General features: G+C 53.5%; 3 protein-coding genes across 3 annotated transcripts; 2 read left to right on the top strand and 1 right to left on the bottom strand.

The window, feature by feature from the left end:
• Positions 1 to 2706: 2706 nt before the first annotated feature.
• Positions 2707 to 6756, top strand: CkaCkLH20_10758 (sensor histidine kinase response; the record flags this gene model as incomplete). The annotated part of the gene is made up of 6 exons (XM_038893472.1): positions 2707 to 2750; positions 2834 to 4616; positions 4666 to 5795; positions 5845 to 6286; positions 6336 to 6450; positions 6503 to 6756. The coding sequence occupies 6 exons, from the start codon at positions 2707 to 2709 to the stop codon at positions 6754 to 6756; spliced, it is 3768 nt and encodes a 1255-aa protein (XP_038741285.1).
• A 2987-nt stretch (positions 6757 to 9743) lies between these two features.
• On the top strand, positions 9744 to 11402 carry CkaCkLH20_10757 (uncharacterized protein; the record flags this gene model as incomplete). The annotated part of the gene is made up of 2 exons (XM_038893471.1): positions 9744 to 10473; positions 10528 to 11402. The coding sequence occupies 2 exons, from the start codon at positions 9744 to 9746 to the stop codon at positions 11400 to 11402; spliced, it is 1605 nt and encodes a 534-aa protein (XP_038741284.1).
• Positions 11403 to 15029: 3627 nt separating this feature from the next.
• On the bottom strand, positions 15030 to 17296 carry CkaCkLH20_10756 (g-protein beta wd-40 repeats containing; the record flags this gene model as incomplete). Its single annotated transcript, XM_038893470.1, has 4 exons — positions 15030 to 15139; positions 15207 to 15917; positions 15975 to 16262; positions 16318 to 17296. The coding sequence occupies 4 exons, from the start codon at positions 17294 to 17296 to the stop codon at positions 15030 to 15032; spliced, it is 2088 nt and encodes a 695-aa protein (XP_038741283.1).
• Positions 17297 to 18666: the final 1370 nt, after the last annotated feature.

The raw sequence follows: 18666 nt of genomic DNA, 5'->3' as shown, positions 1-18666 counted from the left end.
GCAGTTGAAAAAGTTGGATATTCAGACCACGGACGTTTGCGCTTTGGACGCCGTTGTTTAAAAAAGTATCGAATTAAATGGCCTGATAGACTGGACGAATGCGAAAGGGACGGGAAGAGGCGCTGAAGAAGGAGGAGACTGGAGACTGGAGGCTCGTCAATGTGATTCTTGATTACGTGGTGATGATGGGACCCTTACGCCCGCGCGGCCCATGCAATAGCGGATGAGACTAAGACTGGTGTTGGTGGTTGTGATGAAGAACTGCAGGTTGAAGGATTGATGATGATTGATGATGATGAGGCAGTGAGAATTGTGGTGAAAATGAAATGAAGTGCCTTGAGTGCGTGTCAGAGCTGCAATTGGAACTTGGAACGCGCATGAGGTACGTACCGGGAATAATGGGGACCTGCAGATGGAAGCAGGACCACCCGAAACGGGTACGTACCCGTCACCCGGACCGGGCTTTTGGAGTATCTCATTGGTCGAGAGGAGAAACTATGTGCCGAGGTGACCATACAGAGCACAGCATTCCATGATATATGTGGACCCAACCGAGAGTTCGCAGGGAAGTGCGGCTCCACCATGTCAGGCAAGGGGAAGGAGCGGGGCAGAGCGAGTCAAGGACCCTGCTCGTTGGCAGCTTCCCGCTGTTGCCAATTGATCAGATTCCAAGTTTCCAACTTCAGCAAGAGCAAGAAGCTCCTTCTGCTGCAGTGGCTCCTTCTCCTGCTCAGCCGATTCTTGAGGGGAAACCCCGCTGTTTCCATGTTCGTACCTGCCTTCCATCTTGTGATGTGTCTCTGTTGCTCTTGCCGTTCTGTTGTTGCTATTGCTGGCATTGGCGATGCTGCGGAAGGTGCACCCAAGGGATGTTCCTGCCTGTTCCTGCCCTTATCCGTAGTGCCGTCTGCCAGCTGACATGTACTCATGACCGCAACTGTGAGCAGCTGTCATCACCACACGGCAGAAAACTCTTCACGGCTTCACCGCATTCACCAAAAAATCTTCCATTCCGAAGTTCATCGGCCAAATCAAACGTGACAAGCGCAAGGCCCCGTCTCGTCTCCGATTTCCATCGATATCAGCGCCCGCCGTGTTCTCTCCTTCATCGGCTGCCCACCACGATTTCCAGGGTGCTACTGCGCCAGTACTCCAGGAGCCTAGCGGGTGACATGGGCAAGCTGTGGGGGTTGTTTCCAGGGATCCCGGAGCCAGTCCCGTCATCACTCTGTCCGTCTGGTTGGCTGTTTTCACCGTCTCCAGCCTCGGTCACCAGCATCAGTCAAGTTCCGTCCAAGGAGTCGACAGAGAGAGAGCGAGAATCAAGTGGAGGAAGAATCTGGGAGGACGATGGCCTACGACCCACGACAAGTGATCAGCAAAGGCCTCGGCCTCGACCGCGACAGAAGCTTTGCCCTACGTTACCTGAGTTCGCTGATCACTACCGCATACTTCGAAAAACCATCTTCGCCATCGGCCTCGCCCTCAGATCTCGCTACCCAAATCACAAATCACATCCCCCTCCAACAAAACGCCCAACACTCGGAAAGTCAAATCAAACAGGGTCTGGCCCGGACGCCACCCCCTCGAAGCATCTGTGCCATCCCACCATCTTCAAGACCGTTTTAGCAGAAGCCAACCTCGCCATTGGCTTCCACAACGCACGCGTGGCGGCCGCTAAAGTCTTCGAGACCCCTACACTAAGACCTAAGAACTCGCCTCAGACTGCTCAGTGGCAGCCAACCGAGACTGTCACGGTCACGCTCACGCTCACGGTCGCCATCCGTCCGGCAGTCAGTCCTTTTGCACCGCTCGAGGCTCTAGGTTGGGCATCCAAAGTTTGCTCATCCGTCCCGTGTGGTGTGGCGAGCCCGTTCGGCACGCAGCACGGCGGTACGGGTAGCAGCAAACCAGCGCAGCCAAGCTGCTTCAGCAATCGAGAACTAAGACAACGGATTCCGGCCCATCTGTCGCCAAAACATTGCCCTTGGCCTCCAAAGACACAAGCCGCACGCTTTCTTCGGCGGCCACTAGACCCTAGTGCATCTCAGAATCTCCGAGGGACACCCCGGAACACGCAAAACGAAGGCACGAGGGGTGTTGTCGAGGGTCGACGTTCGATGTTCGATGGTCGATGGTCGATGGAGCGACGACGGTGGATGCCAACCTGCCCGAGGAACCGGTTTCCCATGCCATCCAACTCAAGGATCACCCATCCCTCCCTGCCGTCCTTGATCCATCTGCCCTCTGCCTTCTGCCTGCTGCGTCAACGGACGCACTAAAACTCGCCTAGGCGAGCTGCAAGAGCAAGCAGGACCAAGACCAGGACCAAGACCACCACCACCACCACCTCCGTGTCTACCTCCATCCGCCAGTCTTTGGCCCCCTCTCGCCGCTTGTCGCCTGCCTGGTTCCCCCCATCCGTCTCGAACAGCGCCCATCCCGGCTTCCGGGATCCCTGTTCCACCACAGCGGGGTGGAGCGGCATTTCAGTCATGCCCGCCGCCTCACCTCTCATGCTTGTCTGCTTGCCCACTTATTGCTCTTACTCCTTGATCAGGATCTCGACCTAGACGACGTTGTGACGACGACGACGACATCAACAACAAAACCACCCATTGTTGTTATTGCGCCGCCTCCTAAAACGACCGGCAGATCATGGGCTAGACGACCTTCAACGCAAACCTCCACGATCCTGTATGAAGCATGAACAAGATATCTGAAGGCGCCCGCGAATGGGAGACATTCAAGTACGTAAACCTTCTGCCAGCTTGTTCGCCAGATTGCAGTTTTGTATGTCCATATCGTCTTTGCTGACATACTGTGTCTCTAGATATGATTCCTTCCACATCCCCAGTGCCGTCTTCAACAGCCCCGACCGCCCGATCCCGTTCTCGGCCATCTCGTCGTCGCCTGATACCGGTCTCACTGCCTTTGCGCAATTGGGAGCCTTCCGATTAAATGCTTCTCGCGCACTGATCTCCATCTTCGACCGCCAGCACCAGTATGTCGTCGCCGAGGCTACTCGGTCTCTTCCTCTCACGGCCAATGCCAAACGCGCAACGGCGAATCCTCTGTGGCTCTGTGGAACGGCCATTCCTCGCTCTTTCGGAATATGCGACCATGTCCTCGTCGGAGAGACTTCCCAGGCAGCAAACTTGGCTGCTCCAACGAACGATGATGGACTTCCTGTGTCCATAATCCCCGACCTTGCCCTCGACCGCCGGTTTTTCAACCGCCCATACATCGATGCCGCCCCGCACAACCGCTTTTACGCAGGTGTTCCCATTCGTTCCCCAAAAGGTATCAATATCGGAGTGTACTGCATCTTCGACGACAAGCCGAGGTCGGGGTTGGATGCCGATTCGGTCCAGTTTCTCCAAGAAATGTCACAGACCGTGATGGACTACCTGGAATCAAGGAGGGTCAACGAGAGCTACCGCCGCAGCGAACGCATGGTTCAAGGACTGGGAGACTTCATCGGAGGCAAGGAGGACACACCGCCAACTACGAAGCCCCCATCGCCGAGATCCTCCTCGACAGGGTTCGACACGCCCGTGACATCACCGCCGGAGCAAGAACCGCCGTCGCCAAAGTCCGACTCCACGGATGCCGTTCGACCGAACATAAACCCCATCAGCCAAGACCCTTCCGATTCTCCGTCCAAGATTGACTCTAGCAGTTCCGTCGAGACGACAGCATCGACCGCGACCGTAGCAACAACGACATCCAGCTCTGCGCCTCCAGATCCCCGACTTACAGGGACCATCAAGATCTTCTCGCGCGCCGCCAACGTGATCAGGAAAGCATTGGAAGTGGACGGTGCCATTTTTCTTGACGCAAGTATCGCCTCGTATGGTGGTCTCGTGAGCGGCCCTCGTAGGGCCAGCGAGGTTGCGGATAACCACTTCTCTAGCAGCGACGACAGCTTGTCGGAACGTCCCGAGGACCCAAACGACAGGTGGTGCAAATGCTTTGGAAGATCCTCGACGGTGGAGGGGGTGATGAACGGCAGCGCCCAGTCGGGCCGTACTACACTGCGCGAGCGGTTCCTCAAGAAGCTGCTGCGCCGGTATCCAAATGGCAAGGTCTTCAGTTACGACGAAATGGGCAACTGGAATTCAGTGGACTGTGAAAACGACGACGCAGACATTACCCCGACCGAAGAGAGCGAGCAAGCGACTCGACCGGAGACTCGTGCAGCGTACTCATATTTCACGAGACGAAACGAGGCCAAGACCATTGTAGACATGTTTCCTGGTGCTAGAAGTGTGGCGGTGGTGCCTCTCTGGGACCCTTCGAAAGAGCGATGCTATGCTGGGGGCTTTGTCTGGAGCAAGAGCGCGTCACGTATCCTGACGCCTGACGCAGATCTGCCGTATCTGCGAGCCTTCGGCATGGTGACGATGGCGGAGATCATCCGACTAGATGCAGTGATTGCGGAAAAGGCGAAGACGGACATTCTGGGCTCACTCAGCCACGAGCTGAGGTCTCCCCTCCACGGAGTTGTCGCCGCGGCTGAACTTCTCCACGATACACAGCTTGACGCATTCCAGGTGGATGTCATCCACACCATTGAAATATCTGGCAAAACCTTGCTGGATACTATCGACCACGTAAGTCAAATCTACTGATGTCCTGTATTGCAAACTGACGTCGACGCAGTTGCTTGATTACAGCAAGGTAAATACCTACCTGCGAGCATCGAAATCCCAGCGACGAAATAACGGACCAGGGCGTGGGCTGCGACAAGAAGCGACGACATCCATCGAATCGGGTATGATGACGTTGATATCGGATGTTCACCTCGACCTTCTTGTGGAAGAGGTCATCGAAAGCGTTTTCATCGGCCACAGCTTCCAGCACATGGTCGCGTCGCAGCTTGCCCGACATGGCTCTTCGTCTGGACCTCCTACGCCAGCCCAAGAGAAACTCGATGCCATCGCTACATCAGAGGGCATTGGCCATAAGCGTATGCCATCTGAACCGCAGGCCCCCAATGTCAAAGACGTCAAGATCTTGGTCGATATTGATCCAAACTTCTCTTGGGTCTTCCACGCGCAGCCAGGCGCCCTCCGCCGCATCATCATGAACCTCTTCGGCAACGCCTTGAAGTACACATCCCGTGGTTTCATCAAGGTCCAGATGAGACAGGAGGAAGTGGTGCACAAATCGGCAAGATCGGCGTCTATGGTTGTCCTCACTGTGACGGACTCGGGTAAGGGCATCAGCGAAGACTTCCTTCGCAACAAACTCTTCACGCCCTTCTCGCAAGAGGATTCTTTGGCTCCGGGTACAGGCTTGGGATTGAGTTTGGTGAGACAGATCGTTGCCACTCTCGGCGGAACGATCAGTGTCAAGAGCCAAGTTGGACACGGAACAAGCATTACGGTCTCCATGCCTCTCATCTTGTCGCGCAAGGCCGGCAGCCGCGGGCGCAAGTTTTCCGCTGACTTGAGCTGCTTGGCTGGAAAGCGTCTTTCCGTGCGCGGATTCAGCCGAGGCCTCGACAGCTCGGAGGAGCTCCGCCTGGGTGGCCAAGACCTTCCTGTAGAGAGTCTTCCTTTCAAGTGGCTGGACGTCAATATCACCGACGATAGAGCCGACAGGGCCCCCTCGCCGGCTGACCTGATGGTCTGCAGCGAAGAGGCTTTCCGAAAGATAGATTTGGCCAATACTCGAGGCAACGAAACCCCCCTCGTTGTTGTTTGTGGCAATGCCGAATCGGCACAGAAGCTCGCGACCTCTTATCGCCGCTCCCGGCAGCAAACCGTCATGGAGTTCATTGCCCAACCGTAAGTGTGCATAGCCCAACAGAGATGATTACTGCTGACACGTCCCCAGCACTGGGCCGAGAAAGGTGGCAAAAGCCCTAGCATGTGCTCTCGACCGGTGGCAGCAGCGCCAAGCTGTCAAAATGGTAGGTGCCGGGCCGTCCTCCGACGTATTCTCCGGCCCTTTCCCGCCATCTAGTGCGATACGGTCCGAACTGTCACCCGGCCGGAAGAGGGCGCAGTCTGAGAGTATCAAGAGCGTGAGAATGGCCACGCCGCCCGCCGAAGTCATATCACAGTCGCCACTTGAGACCTGGAACAACCAGGCCGCCGAGCCAAACTTCACCTTGACGCTCCCTTACCGACCTGCCGCGAAAGCTGCAGCCGCTGCGGCCTCGGCTACTTCAACACCGGGTACCGCAACGCCGCCCACCGCGGCTTCTTATCCATCATCGAAGAACGTAAATCTCCAAGAGTTCCTGCTTGTGGACGACAACCCTATCAACCTGAAGGTTCGTTCTTGGCTAGCAGCGTCTAATGGAGTCATACTGACAGTCACAGATTCTGTCTGCGAACATGAAGAGGCTTCAGAAGAAGCACACCACAGCTTCCAATGGGCTGGAAGCTCTCCAAACATACACAAACCAACCAAACCGCTTTTGCTGCATCCTTATAGGTACGTCGCAGGCTTCCTAGAACGTGTCGAAGCTTAAGCTAATGACCCACAGACATTACCATGCCCGTTATGGACGGGCTGGAAGCCACGAGGCGAATTCGGAAGTTTGAGCGAGCCCACCACCTCCCGCCCGTAGTGGTAATCGCCATTACGAGCTTGGGATCGGCTGGTGCTCGCCAGGAGGGCTTCGCGAGCGGAATGGACCTCTTCCTGACCAGACCGGTCACCATGACAGAACTCGTCAAGATCCTCAAACAGAGGAAACTAGTTGATGAAGACACTGAGAAACAGGTACTCGGAAAGTGAGTTTAGGCGTCGTAGACGTTGGGCGTGTTGGCAGGGCGGCACTCGGGCCGCGGTGTGGGCTTTTGACACATGAATCGGATTATCGCAAGGCGTTCCGGGGATCTGGTGTGCGAATGAGCGATTGGGAAGGACTTAGAGGGACTCAAAAGAAGGCATTTGGATTTGTCTTTTTTCCGAGGGACATCGGTCATGGGTTCAACGAGGGATACGGCGCGATATGATTTTTTCAGAACATGGCCGGTGCTAGAAAGTCGTACCTAGTACGTAGTCAAAATGGAGCAGCACGAATTCTCGTCGGCATTTAGAGAGAAGTGTCCACTTCGTCCTGGATTCATCGGGCGGCTCCGGCGACGATGCTGAGGAGCCGTGCATGTGATGGCCAATTCAACGACTTGAGCTTCTGATCTAGTCTGAAGCACGAAGAAAAAGGACGTGAAATCAAAGACCATGGAGAATGAGGCTCACGTCAAACCATGAAACCGCGGGAAGGATTTCACCGCGCCGGCTAGAACGCTTCTCGAAGAGCCTCACGAACACACGCGCGATGGCTGGCGGGTTGCTAAAAGTCGCCGACCGACAGTCTGGCATCGGCAGGGGCCGACGGACGCGTCAAATGAGGAGTCTGGGGCGGGACCTCGGCTTTTGATCGGCATGATGGAGACGGATTTCAGGGGTGAGTGGCTTATCTGGGTGAAGAGGAGTCATCGGCTTTACGATATCTACACCGCGGCCGGCTTGAAGATGTCGTGAAGGGTATGAGGGCTTCTGATGAGTTTGGTGATGATGGGAGATGGATTTGGGGATACGGGATGATTGTTTGATACAAATGTACCTTGGAAAGACGGGAACGTGAAGAGTGAGCTGGCGCTAGAGAGGTGGAGGGAGGTGAGGCATCGGGCCGGCTGGCTGATAAGGACTCTCCCGGGTTCAGACCAAAGCACAGGCAGACCCCTAGTTTTCTGGCCGTCCAGTCCCTCCCTACCTATCTCTATCTCTATCAATTTCTTGCCATTCTGTCAATTCATGGTCAGCCTGAAGGCGGAACATGTCCGTGACGACAGCGACCGTCGAGCCCCTGTCACTCACTCTTTGATTGATCGCAATCGCTCAGCTGAAGCTCATCTCATCTCATGACTTTCAAGACTGGACTCCAGAGATAGGATGCCCGGCACGCTCGTCGTTCAGCCAAGTGGCTTGTTACTTCTAAACTTGGGCGTATCACGGATAAGGAGGGGAAAGGGGAGGAGGGCGGTCCGCGAAACGGGTGCGTTGCTGGGTTGTTATCTCTACTGGCAAGGTGGAGCGCGGCTGGAGATGTGAGGTGTTGGTGAGAGCGCGGTCTGTGTGGGTTGTGAGTGGTCGGTCGGACTTTTGGGGTTGATTGCCCGTTGCACACGCGACAGCGGTTTACCGGCTTCGCGGGAAGTCGATGGGTTTGGGGGTTCAGGGGATGAGGGTGAGAGGTGGTCAGGTGGGAAGTATGTTCTTGTGGGGATTTGTCGATCTTGGGAATCTCGTGAAACGAGGTGAAGATGTTGGAATACTGAGATGAGAGAGCGTGTGAGTTTCTTGGATAAGTTTGTATCGAGCCGTTCGTTTAGGGTGTGCAGGCCGAACGGTTCGGCAGAGTATGCTTATATGAGCTTAGGCCCGGCTTCACCGACAGCCATGAAGAACACTCTTCGAGGTGAGATTTGACGGGTGCTGATAAGATGCGTCGTCAGGAGATGAAGCCTACCAGGGGGGATGTGATAGGTGTGTCGTTCGTCTGGATGGAACCAACTTTCGCGCACACCCAAAACCTTCAACGGACAGCAATAGAGCGCGCTACCGCCCCCTAAACCGAAAACGCTGATCGTCGTGCATCTCATGTACTGCTTCGTTGCAGCGCATGAGCAGCCGTGTGTCTGCGGGGAGGGGTTGAGTAGTGTAGCATGACATCACGGGTTGGAGAAACAAGCCTTTTCTCGCCTTGCTTTCCCTGCAACCGATCCTGCGGTAGCGGTTAGCTGTGGCTGGCGGTGTCACGCAGGCGCGGTTATCAATATCAGCTACAGCTGTATGTCATGTCGGATACCTTCCTACGTCCGCGTTTGCTCGAATCCAATCCGGATCTCTCTTGATATCTGTCTATCAACCCGACGAGTGAGTGACATGTCTCATGATTCAGGACCCGGCCGGCGCGACTGATACGCACGAACCACCGGACCCAATACACCCCATAGATCCATTCTCCTCGGTGTCTCCATTTTCTTGTCCCATTTCATGCCCCCGGTTTAGATATCGCTTGTTGTGATTGATGCCTCTGACTGTCAACTATTGCTCTCTGATGAGAGCATCTACGATGCTTCGTGTAAGTCACCAGCTCTTTGGCAGTCCTATAGAGCAAGTTAACATCAAGAGCACAAGTAACACCCTCTCAATAGAGACAACATCCGAACTCATCGAAAGAAGGATATCCCATCAAACCCATCTCGGCGTTTCCACCCTTCCTCACGTCTGCGGGGCGTGGGGGAGAGACTAGCGCGTCGACCAAGGCCCCATGTCCCCTCCCCCGATCCCGTTGCATTGGCGGCGTAGCCCAGTTGATGGAGCTGTTCGTTTCTGTGTCATTGAATTGTGTCCTTGGGTGTGTGACTCGATATGCTGCCTCTCTCTTGATCTTGTCTGCCCGTCTCCAAAAACTGCCGGCGTACTAAAGCGCCGCTTATCCCCCCGTCTTCCCCCAATTCCCCCTCTCGCGTGCGGTTTACTTTTCCCACCCGTCTAATTGACCTTTTTTCTTTTTACACTCCTTCAGAAAAAAAGCCGGCCGCTGCTTCTCCTCCCCCGCACGGCACCCCGTCCACCGGCTTTTGGTCCCCGATATTAACCTCCTCGAGCCGGGACTTGGATAACGACCAAGGGACACACCACAAATCGACTACCACCTTCGAAAACCACAAACTCCCTCCCCGAGACACCCGCATACACACACATCTCACACAATGGCGGACTCAATCCGCGCCGTAACAATGGACGACTCACCGCCCCGTACCTCCGCAGACCAGGCCCTCGCCCGCCTGGGCTACAAGGCCGAGCTCCCGCGCAACCTGTCCATGCTCTCCATCCTCGGCCTCTCCTTCGCCATCATGGCCGTGCCCTTCGGCCTCTCCACGACAATGTACATCACCCTCACCAACGGCCAGGCCGTCACCGTCCTCTGGGGCTGGGTCCTCGTCTCCCTCATCTCCCTCTGCATCGCCGCCTCCCTCGCCGAGATCTGCGCCGTCTACCCCACCGCCGGCGGCGTCTACTACTGGTCCGCGATGCTGGCGCCCGCGGGCTGGGCCCCGATGGTCAGTTTCGTCGACGGGTGGCTGACGCTGGTGGGTAACTGGACGGTCACGTTGAGTATCAACTTCGGTGGTGCGCAGTTGATCCTCAGCGCGATCAGTATCTTCAACGAAGACTTTGTCGCGAACGAGTGGCAGACTGTGTTGTGCTTCTGGGCTGTCATGTTGGTTTGCGCCGGTGTCAACGCGTTCGGGTCGCGGTACTTGGATCTCATCAACAAGGTGTGCATTTACTGGACCGGAGCGGCCGTGTTGATTATTCTGGTCACGATCTTGGCCATGGCGCCGAGCAAGAGGTCGGCCGAATTCGTGTTTGCTCATTACGATGCCTCTGCAAGTGGATGGCCTTCCGGATGGTCTTTCTTCATTGGTCTGCTTCAAGGTACGTTACTGTTCCAATGAGAAAGAGATGAAGACACTGACAACAGACTCACAGCCGCCTACACCCTCACCGGCTACGGCATGGTCGCCTCCATGTGCGAAGAAGTCCAGAACCCCGAACGCGAAGTCCCCCGCGCCATCGTCCTCTCCGTCGCCGCCGCCGGCGTCACCGGTGTCATCTACCTCATCCCGATCCTCTTCGTCCTCCCCGACGTCACCATGCTCCTCAACGTCGCCAACTCGCAGCCCATCGGCCTCCTCTTCAAGACCGTCACTGGCTCCGCGGCCGGCGGCTTCGGTCTTCTGTTCTTGATCCTCGGCATCTGGATCTTTGCTGGTATCGGTGCTCTGACGGCCGCTTCGAGATGTACCTACGCCTTCGCCCGTGACGGTGCGATTCCGGGACACAAGTTGTGGAGCCAGGTCAACCAGAAGCTCGACATGCCTCTTTGGGCCCTGTTCCTTTCAACGGCGGTGGATTGTATTCTGGGCTGCATTTACTTCGGATCGTCCGCGGCGTTCAACTCGTTCACCGGTGTGGCGACCATCTGTCTCTCGACCAGCTACGGAGTTCCGGTCCTCGTCAACCTCCTTCAGGGACGTCGCGCCATGGTCAACTCGCCGTACCCTCTTGGCAAGTTCGGAGCCGTCATCAACTGGATCTGCGTTATCTGGATCGCCTTCGCGGTCATCATCTTCTGCATGCCCGTCAGCTTGCCTGTTGACGCCTCGACGATGAACTACGCCTCGGTTGTGTTTGCTGGGTTTGCGTTTATTGCGGTTACGTGGTACTTTGCGTATGCCAGGAAGAACTTCCACGGACCCCCGGTTGCGAAGGAGGAGTTTCAGCCTGGGGAAGATGGGATCATGGAGGGAAAGGTGCCGGGGAACGTCGATTCTGAGACGACTGGGAGCGCGGAGAAGAAGTGAGGGGGTTTAATTGCAAGACGAGCGTGGCATTCGGCTTGCCATAGTCAAGAATTCTTTGTCATTTTTTAGTAGTTCCAATGTGATACCATACTTGTCCACATCATAACTGCCGTGGCTGAGTGTAAGAACTTGCATTGCGTCATTTTCGCCAGAAAGACTCAAACAGAGGGCGGTTCTCAGTTAGTTATGCGCGTCATATCGTTGTAATGCAAGTCCCATCAGGTTCTACGGTAGTTACTATGTGCAAATATTACGCTGGACCCCCCTGCTGATAATAGTGAATACATGTAAGACCAGATCATCAGAAAGAACAGCCGTGTCAACACATATTAAATCAAACAGATCGCCGCTTGTTATGATTTGAACAGCCAGAAGCTCCTGTCAATAAGTTGTAAACCTCGAAACCATCTCATTGCGGTTTTAATGAACCATTGTCCAAACAGATATGATATTAATCAATGCCTCATGCCAATTGGAGACTGATCTATTTCTACATGCACAAACTACCAGACTGTTCGTAATGTGTACTTTGTATAGTAACAACGGTAGTTTACTATTTACAACTCAACGTTCCTGAAGACTGAAGACTGAAGTTTACAGGACAGCCACTAATAACTGCTTGAATTGAGTTCTTGCCATAGACCCATACGCCGAGTAGGAAAGCGACAAATAAGCCTAGCCACCGACAGCGTCACTCCTCAAGAGGCATATGTTTTGGCGAAAACCCTACCATCCGAAGTCTACTCGCTTCCGTATCGTCTACCCATGCCACGAAGTAATCACCCACTACTTCGCGCTGTGTCCTTGAAAGTGTATCGTCTGTAATCCCTATTTCTATCGGCAATGCCATGACATTGACACCGTTCCAAGTGATCCATCGTGTCCTGAGATCGATTGCGTAGCCCTTCCGTAACGGAACAGTAGGCGGGGACGTTTTCCTGTCGTCCTGATTGGGCGATTTATCGTGTTCTTGTGTCTGGATGTCTTTTGCGACCTCTGGGATGTTGATGGTAACGGAAGCATCTATCCGTAAAGAATTGTCGTCGACGAAAGATAAAGAAAACAGCTGCGGAGAATGTGAAACATCTACAGAGTAGGTGCATTGGCCTGATGGTGTTAGCCAAACGTCGACCCGGGCATCACCGTCATCAAAACAGCTGGTAGCTAATCGTACCCCATCCGGTGACAGAGCCATGCAATGGATGAAACGCTCAAATTTGAGAGTGAGGGTGCAATGATGGGATGTGTTCAGTGACCAAATTGACACCTCAGTATGGTATGGGCGTTGAACACAAACTTCGGTCCGTACAGCCATCCATGCAGAGTCCCGAGAGACACATAATCCATCAATATTTCCTTCGAAGTCTTCGGAGTCGTAAAACTGGCCAGTGGAAATCGTTAACATTCTGACAGCTTGTTTCAACCTTGATGAACAGATGCTGTAAACCACAGCTTTGCCATTTGGGCACATGGCCATGGCCCTGCATCCAGCTGGATCATGATGGATGTTAATCCCCGAACAAATTTCCCAAAGCTTGAAACCACCAAGACCTAGACCCGAAGCAATGGCAATGAGACTGGAGTCAACTGAGAACGCAACACCAATTGCTGAAGCAACTTCAATGCTCAGTCGTCTTGAAGCTGCATGTGCTGGCACACAGTTGCCAGACTCATCGGTGATCCACAGCTTCTGTTTTTCACCATATGTCTTTGCAAAAATATTCTTTCCGTTTGGTGAAATAACTGTTTCTTGGAGGGAGAGTTCTTTGAATATGTCATCTTCCAGCATCATCAGGAGGTTTCCATTTGTTGATGACCACTTTCTGAGGACACCGTTGGGATGAGATGAGAAGACTGGTTGTCCCGCGACGTCTGTAAAAGCGAAGCATTTAACGATGCCGCTAGACCGGCCTTGTGGAGTAAAAACGTGTATGTCGTCACGGCGTGATTGCTCCAATATGCTCATCGACCAAATACCAACAAAAGAGCCCGTGACTATGAGATATCGGCCATCACGGGAGAACATCAAACGAGTGTTGCGTTCTGTGATATATGATGCAGCTGCCTCCCATATGGGAAGTGTTCGACAGTTTTTCCTGGTCTTCACGTCCCAAATGACGACCTTCAAGTTTGCAGGCGCGCTGGGAAAGCGACTGGCATACGCGACATGCGCGACATACCTACCATCTGGAGATATGGCAAAGTCCGTGGGAACCGATGAATCCGGGTGTTTGCCACCGAAAGTAAACAAGCATCGTCCCTCGGCTGGTTCCAGGATCTGTACTTGTCCTTCGTGTTCTTCTGTAGACGGCACGAACGAAGAAAAGCGCCGAAAGACATGGCCGCCCATGAGATCCAACCGCGTTCGCTGCAAAGTGCGCACGCATTGGCCAGAGTCCGCAGCCCAGATGTACAGGTGGCAGTCTCTGGCGAAAACCCCGACAATAAGTTCAGAGTCTTCGGAAAACCCAATGTCGTCCCATGTACAGTTCCGAAAATCTCCGACATCTGAATTGGCCGGCAAGGGAAGCGGACGGCATTCTCCTGTAGATATCGACCACAAAGCGGCGACACGGGTATTGTGGGCGGATGCGAACTTGTCCATGTCTCCACACAACGGGGCATCGATCTTTGGGTTCCCTCCCAAGCCTGGGATTTTTCGTAACAGAGACTTGGACCTTTTTTCATACACGCCAAAATATTCATCCGTAACCAATATCAAATACTTTGAGTCCCCGGAGAAAACCATCCGGAGTCTCTGCTGCATTGGCAATCGATCCAATAGCTCTCCAGTAGCGAAATCCCACAGATACGTGAGTCCGTCAGAGTAGTTGCAGGCAATTGCAGTGGAATCTGGAGACACGGCCAGTGACCCTATAGAATGTCGGTTTGGCCGTTCTCGTTTAAATGAGTGTACGAGAGGAGACCATTCTGACTCCTGTGACATGTTGAATGATATACAATCTGGTATAAAACGCCCAAAGGTCTGCCGTACGAGGCTTCCGCTAGGAGAAAATGGTAGGGCCGACCAATATACCTGGAGGGGATGTTCGTTGATCGTTGAGATGTGGGTTGTAATGAATGATTCGCAGTCTTGTAGCAAAGCAAGAAGTTCACTTGATCCAGTCATCTGACCACGGCTCATTAGCTAGTGTTCCAATATCTTGTTTGCTATTTATTGTGCATTGAGACATGGTTATGATTCGAGGAGAATCTGAAAAGCTAATCCTCGGGCCTTGAAATATGAAGCAGGAGATTTACTCACATCGACTAAAACAGTCAATCTTTTGAACACATCCAGGGCGATTGTAGTTTTCTGAAGGAAGCTCAAAGCTTCAATCCAATGGATGAGGTGATTCAGAAGGAAGAAATGCACTTGGTCATTGTCAACAAGTCTCATCTCGCCCTTCTCAAGGTGGTAAATGAAATGGATACAAGCATAACGAACGTGCGGTGGGAATTTGTGCCGAACCAGTTCATCGCCAACTGTTGAACGATGATCCCCTGGTCGTAGATTGCACGCATTGTAGTGGAGTGGCTCTCGTCTGCACAATAGGTCCAAACAATCGAGAGCAATTTCCTGATGAGTGTGTTTCTCATTCAGGGCGAACTCTCCCGCTTCTTCACTCAGAAGAAAGTCGCGGAAAGAAAGATGAAAGAGTTGAATCGCAGAATTAGGGTTTCGCAAGCTCTCAAGTACAGGCCGTAGACGATCGAGGACGCCTTGCACTTGATCGCTTTCGATATTCCGCAAGGAAGCTAATGAGCTGACTTGCAAGACTTCCTGCAAAAGAATAACCGTACCAACGACTCGTTGGAACATTGCCATAAGTTGCCTCTTTTCCGATTTGGTCCTATTGGCCTGGAATTGCCGGAGAACAGGCATGTATGTCGGGCCGAGTTTGTCGTTGATCCCACAATCTCTGGCGGCGTCGATGAAACGAGCAAGCTGTTTCTCTGGGCTTCCAAAGTCATAGTCTTGAATGAAGCGACAGGCAGTTGCAGCAAAGATGAATAGAGGAACGGCTCTGCGAGCGAGTTCCTCGATTCTCTCGCTCCCAGGCCAATCCGCGTCGAGTTGTTCGAGGGGGGTTCTGGTGTTCCATCTTGACCTTATTCTGGACAATTCGTCTTGCAGGAAGACAGTGATGTCGTGAGTAATCATGTTTCGGGTAACATCTTGTAGCAGAATCTCCTGGTAGTACCCATGAATTCCATGGAACGCATATTGTGAGGCGATGTCCGGCCTACTGGTGATGAAAATGCGAACGTTACTAATCTCAGACTTGACCAGCTCAGACAGTCGGGAAACCAGTAAACTAACGTCATCCTCGATCGCGCATTCGTCCAAAGCGTCTATGACAATGACGAACCTCTTGTTGCTTACACTTCGTGCTTCTGATAGAGGGCCAAGTACCAGCTTGAGGAATTGTTCGGCAATGCTCTTCGAGGATATGTCGTCCGTCGCTTTGATCGCTTTCACAATGAATTGCAGCAACTCAGGCACATGTGAGGCTAACTGCTTAGCAATCGTAGTAAAAACTCGAGATCCTCTGCTGCGGCTTGTCTCACCCCTCTTGAAGAAGAACGTTGCACCAAGAAGGTTGTCTTTGAAAAGGCTGCTTACAACGGTTCGAGAAATAGTTGATTTCCCAGTACCGGCTGGCCCGTGGAGCCAATAGATGCGGCGATCGTGTGAGCTTCGCGCCCATGCTTGAATCTCTTGCAGCAAGGCAATTCTGGTTTCAGGATGGCACCTGGGCTCATGCTCATCATGGTAATCTCTGAAGTTGGCACCCTCAGCCACGGTGAGCTTGCTGAGAAGAGTATCATCGACGTGATCTTCCAATTCTTGTCGAACTAAAGCTTGTTAGATAATCAAATGACTTTGTAAACCTGTGCCAGGCTTACATACCTGAAGCTATCTCCTCCCTCACTTTCCTTTCAGCCTCAAGCTTCGTTGTCTGAATACGACATATCAAAGCCTTTGCATATGCAGCAGCTGTCATAGCTGCGTAGCCTTGCCAGTCCTTATTCTTATGCGAATCAGAATAGTCACAGATACCTCTGATGACGAGACAGGGGAAATGATTCATAAGCCCGGCAGCCTCCATCTCAAAGCATAATACTCCATGTTCAGTCGCAAGCTTATCACGGACCTCTGCGTCCTTCATCAGCCTATTTGCAGACGCAATCGTACCGAAATGAACTGCCGGGTCATCGTCATCGTCTGTCCGGGGAGGCCGTGCAATGAACATGTCTTCCGTTGGGTTGAGGATCGGCCCGTCATCTCCAGATACAATGTCGCTTCGGAAAAGCTTATCCATCTCTAACGGGGGTCGGCCGTACTTCTTGACCATTTTTCTAGGCCTGTTGATCAATGCCATTTCAACCATCTCATTGAGGCCGTCATCCGTCTGTTCGAAATCGGCTTGAAGCCCGGCAACTGCAGTACGCAGGACGGAAGGCGGCTGATCCAGAAAGCCCGTCATCAGGAATTCTCGACCCTGTATGGCCTTTCCAAAATCGTACTGCAATACGCCACCATGGCCCCCAGAAGGGGAGCTGACCACGACATCCCCTAGACGGATGTCCTTTTCGGCAGTTGGCGCGCCGCCGGCGATCCCGACCATAAGGCCAACGCGGATGTTTGGGAACGAATGAACCATGTCCCGCGCGACGCTCGCGGCGGAGGAAATTCCGTATTCGCCGAGGGGTAAAACGGCGATAACGACATTATGAGCGCCCATACGACCAAGGGTGTACTCGTTATTGTCATGTTGAGAGACTCTTTCGGCGTGATCGTGCTTTTCGTCTAGGAATGTCTGGGCGGCGACGTACTCGGCGACGACTGCGCACACCCATCCTATGGTGTATTTGGCAGGGTCAGACATGCTGGGAATCGGGAGTCAACGCCATGCGTCGATGATGAGATAAGGGTAACGACAACGTCTGATAGAAGCCGATCACTCGTGGACTGCCTATTTGCTGGAAGTCGATGGGCTGCCGACAAGGAGGTGAGAATGATGAAGGTGGAAAATAAGAGCGGAGGGTAGAAGCACAGGTGGGGGCAATCTGCTCTCGCTTCCAACCGCCGGAGGGGTGTCATGATTGGTAACTCTCCGCCAATACATGTTGCAGGCCAGACACAATTTTAGGCCTGCTAGATTGCCAAGATGCCGTTCATTGGACTCGAAATGCATATTGCTGCAGGGTGCTTTAGTTAGCTGGCAACAAACATGTGGGCACCTGCATGTCAGATCAGGCTGAGCGGACGCACCCACCATCAGATATGAGGCATGGCTATGAGCGTCCCAGGACGTGGAAGCTCCAATACCTCCTCTTCTCTGAGGAAGAAAGGGTCAAAGGTTCGAAGTTACGTTGATCAATAGAGACAATATCAGTTTATGAATACGGCCTACTGTGCAGCTAGTGATATTGGCAGAAGCCAGAGGAGCTGCCGGAGTGAGGGCAATCTTGTCTACTGACCGCGTACGGCCGATTTGCTCGGACAAAATCAAGCTGAGTGGAAGGAGGACGCCAGACTGCTTACCAACAGGTTCATCCAAAGACGCATCCCGAAGTCAAGTCGATGTTCTCCAGTACAGGCTCGTTCCTTGTAATACCAGTTCAGTAGGACCACGATATTGTCAAAGACCTCGACAGACGGCCCGAACTGCACCACATACCGCCAGCATCAGTTCTTCCTCTCTGAATCTTGCGAGTCGCGGAAATAGGCCACGAAGCACGTCGCGTCTGGCCCTGTGCCGCACGTGCTCCCAGGCCGCGAGCACCTCTCAGCTATCTTCGCCTGCTTTCTCCTTGAATGCGTCCACATCGTTCCAGAAACGCTCCGCGACGGCGTCCGTCCTCTCTCCTAGCCCATGCCAAAAGCGCACTTGCTGACCGTTCTCCCTGTATAGAGGCCAACCAGGGCCTACAAGGCCGTCGACATGTTTCATAATAATGGAAAGCCCCGTCGCCACTAATGTCCTTTAGACCGGCCTCGATACCGGCTCTGTACTGCACGCGCGAGACGGCACGTAGTTTCTGATCTGGCTGGACAACGATACCATAAAGGGCGAGCTCCGAGACCTGAACAAGATCATCCCACCGGATCAGTACGTCTTTGGGCACGTCTATGCGCCGCGGGTCGTCCGCTGGTAGGCTGCTAGGTCGAGTAACGCATAGTTGGTCCCATATGAACTCGCGCCGCCTTCCCGCAGCGTCTTCTTCGTCATAGTCCGATGGGGCCTCCTCTGTC

The sequence above is a fragment of the Colletotrichum karsti genome (genome assembly GCF_011947395.1).
Source record: "Colletotrichum karsti strain CkLH20 chromosome Unknown Scaffold42, whole genome shotgun sequence".
Lineage (NCBI taxonomy): Eukaryota > Fungi > Ascomycota > Sordariomycetes > Glomerellales > Glomerellaceae > Colletotrichum > Colletotrichum karsti.
This window is presented reverse-complemented; position numbering and strand designations above follow the sequence as displayed.